At 37.1% G+C, this 6,000-nt stretch overlaps 1 protein-coding gene across 2 annotated transcripts in view; it reads left to right on the top strand.

Annotated features, from left to right (window-relative positions):
- LOC147269485 (CUB and sushi domain-containing protein 1-like) overlaps nt 1–6,000 on the top strand; it is a 406,566-nt gene that overhangs the window by 256,170 nt on the left and 144,396 nt on the right. For both annotated transcript variants that reach the window (XM_086185701.1, XM_086185692.1), the window contains exons 14-15: nt 111–296; nt 4,075–4,215. In XM_086185701.1, the coding sequence (XP_086041827.1) occupies nt 111–296; nt 4,075–4,215 (327 nt within the window). The remainder of the gene's footprint in view (nt 1–110; nt 297–4,074; nt 4,216–6,000) is intronic.

Here is a 6,000-nt window from a genome sequence, read left to right as displayed (position 1 = left end):
TTTCTCCTTTATTTCCTCTTCCAAGTGGCTGTCTCCAGTCTCTCTTAATTACCTGTCTAGTAAACTTCCTTCATTTCTGTCCCTCTGCTCCTTTTCCGTCCTCTTTACAGTCTCGTGTTTCTTCAACTTCACGGCCCCATCAGGAACGGTGTTGTCACCAAACTACCCAGAAGAATATGGGAACAACCTGAACTGCGTGTGGTTGATTATCTCTGAACCAGGGAGCCGAATCCATCTCCTCTTTTCAGACTTTGACCTTGAGCCACAGTTTGACTGGTTGGTGGTCAAAGACGAAGGTAACTTATCTTGATGTTACTCATCTCATTTTTGCAAAAGTAGCAACCAAAAATAAAAGCAAAATTAGTTGAAAAAATGCTGAAGAATAATATACACAGATCATAATTTCACAATTGCTAACTTTTAGAGATATTGCAATGAAGGGTGGATAAAGCCTGAACACATAGAAGTAATATGAATATCAGTTTCAAAACATGAACTGTCAGGAAAAGTCCACTAATACTGAATTTCATGAAAGTTAAATTGTATTTGTATTTGTTGAAAATCATGTCCTTGGTCCAAACTTCATTAACCACACAGATATCTGTAAATAGTAACTTGTGTGTAAAATAACAATTTATACTAATACGGCACACATGAAATACTCACAGGCCCCCAAAAATTGAATTGCTTTTCAAGATAAGACAGAAAATTCCATGTATCAATTTTCCCATTTAAAGGCTGATTTAATTTCTATTAAGGTAAAAAAAAAAATCATTCAAATAAATAAAATACAGAAATCGTATATTCGTTGAAGTTATTTAAAGAAGTGGCGCTGCTCATGTCATCCTTACTGTAAATGATACATTCGTGACTGATTCCCATTTTCCATGTATCATGTTCTGCACCCAAACATTTAATTCAATGCTATCAACTATTTTTTTTTTTTTTTTCATGTGTGGCCTCACATCGAAATGAATCCAGATATTCCTCATGCTTCAGTCCAGGGGGAAAATATATCTGCATCCCAGTGCAGGAGAATGAAAGTTTGTCTGAATCAGAAAACCTAAGGACTTTTTCATCCCCAAAGGTTTTATGTGACTTAACTCTCATGACTCATTTCTCTTTTTTATCCCGGAATAATAAAACATTAAAATCTGCTCCAGTGAGTAAAGCAACCTCACAGTGATAAGATATAAATCTCCTGAGCTGGCTAACAGAAGCGTAAAATACGGACTCAAAAAAAATGTAGATATATTTCATAGTAAACTTAAAACAAAGTTCATTGTTGTCATATTATGTGAGAACTTTGTGATGGGTTGTTATAAAAGGCTTTTCTCTAAACCTTGCCTCTTAGATAAGACTTTCGACCTTGTCACTTTTTCAGCAAGTGTCACTCTGTATAGCTTTTATACTCCTGGTCTTTTGCCTGTCAATGTAATGACTGTGTGAAAGAGCTTTTCAGTTGCTCAAGAAAAAAAAGACAGGCACTTTTCAAGTCTTTGCAATTCTCTCACTCTCTGTAGTTTAATTGATTCAAAACAAATGGAATCCAGAACTTCAAATAAAAAAACTAAAGAAAAAAAAACTATTAAAGTTTGGGTGGGAGTCTTTTTTTGAAAAATCTCTATTTTAGATAAATTATGTTTTGTTACCAGAGGGGTTTTTAGCTCCTTCTCTGTCTGAAAGGATGTTGATTAATTGCAAAATGTAATGAATGGAATGTTCCTAAATAAGTGAAATCAAAAACGCCATATTCAAAAGGTGCTCGCTGTTTACAGGACTGGATCGATTTTAAAGCTCAGGAATGAAAGAAGACATTGTTGCATTATTGCCTTCAACTATTTTAAAATCTATGAATTATTCTTTTAAATGAGCTTTAAGTCAGCTAAATAACATGTAATATTATATACAACAGTTTTAATGGCCATCCCAAAAAAAAACACAATAGCTGCTGAAAAATATTTGATAATGAAGGCACTCATTGACCAGAAAAACAAAGTATAGCTTTTCTCTGCAGAGGAAGTGGGTCTTCTTTGGCATTTCATTCATCGCTCCCAGGAAGTGCATGGAAATGCCTTGGATATGCCCCGTGTGTCAGCTTGCTTAAAATACACCAGCTCTGTTTGTGCTGTGAGCCAGCCGCCGAGTTCAGAGGAGAGGTTTTCTGCAAGATAATTCTGTGTTTGCCTGCTGTTTATATCAACAGTATTTGTCACAGACATTTGCGGCTGCTCCGAGTGTATTGATTATTTTAACAACAGGATCATGTGGTACACAAAGACTTAATTCATCCATTTCTTGGGCAACTGAAAACTTGGCACCGTTGTCTCGCCTTGCCTTTCATAGAATGAGAAATTTCATCAGTGTAAAACTGTATTTGTTTTTTGATACACTCCCTATCTGCTCCCAACGGTCAGCTCAACATTTGATTACAGAAGAGGCAATCTCCTAAGACCGATGTGTTGCACCACGGAATAACCCGGTGTAATTTGGCCATACTCTTAGGGAAGCATTCTGAAAAGTAATCCATGAGTGGACACCAAGTTAACTATGTAGGAGATGGTCATTTGTGGATAAACTCCACAAATGTCAGATAGCAAAAAAGGCCATAATGAGCAATCACCAGTTCACGGTTTATCCGCTTGGTTTTATTGAGCCCCTCATTCTGAATATGTGCCTGCTGGTGAGATCATTGGAGAGTTACTCGGCGCAGTATTTTCTGCCAAACAAAAGAGTCAAACCATTAGAGAGTAAATGGTCCTATGCTGTGACACAAATGTCTGAGACAGAAATGAAGCGGTACATGGTTACAGCTGTACAGGTCAGTGGGGAATGAGTAAAACTTTCAAAGCCATTCAGTAAGTACACTGAGAGCCTTTGAATAGCGATGAGGTGATCCCTTAATACCAGGTCATGCTTTCATATAGCGGCCAATTTCATCCATTCAGTGATGCATCGTGTATCTCTAAGGGCAAGATGGATTCTTTGAACAAGATAATGTTTCCTGATGTGGTGACACAATTGTCCTGGAACGCACGGATGAAGACACAATCTGATGAAACAGTAATAGTACTAATGACCTAAACTCTACAAAACTGGCATATTTGTGCCCTGAAGAGACTGCATTTGTAGAGAATAGCATCGACATGTCAGCTGTGTGAATCACTGCTGTGTGTCTGGTGCTTTGATACCAAAACCAGGTCCCTTGATGAGTCACTCTCACGAAAATGTGGTAGTTGTTAACAAGCTGGTCTGATTTTCTTTTTAAAAGGGGCTTTTATTTTTTTTTCTATTTGTCTATATTTTTATCTGAGTGTATTTCCTTTGAAAACAATCTTCTTCTATAGCATAAGTAAAATAAAACGGATGTTCACGCATTGCCAAAATAGTACTTAAATGAGCATTTTGTGAGATTGTTTGGCAAAGACATGACGTGTTCATTTACCTGAAAAGATAATGTGTCAAATACAACCACCAGCAGAATTTCAACACCACATATACGATTGATTATTGGTTTTTCTTAATCAAAAGTACATTCAACACTCAGGCCCATTTTATTGTTATTTTATTATAATTTTTTATTATTATACTTGTTTAGCGCTCTTATATATGTGTATATATATGTATGTGTATATATATATATATATATATATATATATATATGTGTGTGTGAATTGATGGACTTTTTGTTGATGTTTGGCGGTACTGGACAGCTGAATAAAGTGATTTGAATGAGTTCACCCCCTAAAATTCTTTAGTCCAAAAATGACTAACAGACAGGCGGGCGATTGCACAATAGATGGTAAAATAAGGCAACCAAAAACATATTTCTATGGGGACTCTTGGAGCAGTGGGGTATTAAATAACTTGGAAACTAAATTTACATTTGTCTGCAAAATGGCAGAAGGAATCTGAATAACTATTCAATCACACTATAATACGTTTATTCAGACCCTCTCTTGGGGTCTGTTTTGAATTTTTGCTTTACAGGGCTCACTTTCCAAACATGTTCTCAGCTAATTGTTGTACAGCTGGAATCACATACACACAACTAATAACTCTTTTACGTTCAAGGTCTGTCTGAGCCAACAACGTTTGGAACATTCTCTGGAAAAGATGTCCCATCACAAATTGCCTCAAATGGACACATCATGAGGCTGGAATTCCAATCGGATCACTCCAACACCGGGAAAGGCTTCAATATCAGCTATACTAGTATGTGCTCTCTCTTTGTGTGCCACTTCCCAGCTGCACTGTCACCATGATCATTGTGAAATGGTGTAAATTTGATTTTACAGTTTTTCTGACTGCATTAAGTATATTTAACATTCATCATACCTGTCCTTTACAGACGGGTTAATATGACATCACATGCACACATCTGAAGGAAATCATTTGCTTTTGTCTTTTCTAGAAGGCCTTTAGCAGATACAGTATAATAGAGAGTACAGTTAGTGATTCCTCTCCAGAGCGTCTTCCTCAGATATATATATATATATATATATATATATATATATATATATATATATATATCTTTTCTCGATCAGCTTGTTCTGCATTAATTATCAGCCCGAAAAAGGTAAAGAGAGAAATTGCACATAAAAGGCCGTTAACGAACGATAACATGTCTAGGATGATTATAATTTGGGCCCCACTGGTACAAATGGAGGGCAGAAATAACCATGTGAAAAGATATGTTTCACAAGTGCTACAAATATAGAAGACTACCAAAGCTACGTTTTGAAAGTCAGTGTGATAATGGACTAACTTTAAATGTGGTAAACAACAAAATCACGTGGGCTCCCAACTGTGTGTGTACAGTCTAGAGTTTATAAAACATGTGAGTCGGACTCAATCTGTTCTTCGGACCCTACATCATCCTGTTCAGAGTAGATCCAAAGGTTGTTGTATCACCACGTCCCACAAATGGAGTAAAAGACCAGATAAACTGCTATCCTAGCTATACTAGCAGCATGTTAGTGTTCATGCATGTTCTTGACTCAAAATTAAATAGATATAATAAATCATGCTTATAACCAAAACCAAATACTGCTTATAGCAACTTTCATCTAGTTGATCTGTCCAGCGTCTTTTGCAGTCCATCAGTCTCTCTGCTCTAAGTTGAGCTTTCTCTGTAATTTCCGTATGTTTTGCACCATTTCACACAGTGACTCCCCAGTGATTTGCTCTGTGACTCTTCGCTGACATTTGACAAATTAAAACACTAAATTATTTTTGCCTCTTCAGCACCACAGCATGTTTGGTTAACAAAAAAAAAAAAAAATCCCATCCCTAATCCTAATGTAAACATCATTTCTAACTAATCCTAAAAACAAATTAAGTGTTTGATGCACCATTGGAAGCAGAAATGTGCCAGTACAATGCTGTTTGAATGTTTTATTTTATTCAAGTGTTATCTGATATTTATCCATCTATCCATCCATTTTCTACTGTTTATCCTGGTAAGGGTCATGGGGGGGCTGGAGCCTATCCCAGCAGCCTTTAGATACGATGCGGGGTTCACCCTGGACAGGTCGCCAGTCCATCTCAGGGCCAACACATAGACAATCATTCACACTCACAGTCACACCTACAGTCAATTTAGAGTATCAATCAGCCTCGTCCCCTCTTGATGTCTTTGGACTGTGGGAGGAAGCTGAAGTACCAGAGAGAACCCCTGCAGGCACAGGGAGAACATGCAGACTCACACAGAAAGATCCTGTGCTGGAGCCAGGGCTCAAATCCGGAACCTTCTTGCTGTGAGGCGACAGTGCTGACCACTGCACCACCGTGCTGCCTTCTGATCAGTGTCAGTCTATATGACTGATGTTATATAACAAATATGACTTTCAGACTCACAGTTGAGCTGAAAAACAATGGGTTGACAATCAGTCATAGTACTGAATTGTGTTTTTATCATTTCAAGGTTTTATGTCCAAATGCATAATACAAATGTCTGTGTAGTTTTATTCAACAGTTGTGGAATTTATATCAAAATAT

Source organism: Aulostomus chinensis, chromosome 2 (assembly GCF_037954235.1).
Source record: "Aulostomus chinensis isolate RoL2024-O1b breed Wild chromosome 2, RoL_Achi_v1.0, whole genome shotgun sequence".
Taxonomy (NCBI): Eukaryota; Metazoa; Chordata; class Actinopteri; order Syngnathiformes; family Aulostomidae; genus Aulostomus; species Aulostomus chinensis.
The sequence above is the reverse complement of the archived record's forward strand: the minus strand, read 5'-3'. Positions and strand labels throughout refer to the sequence as shown.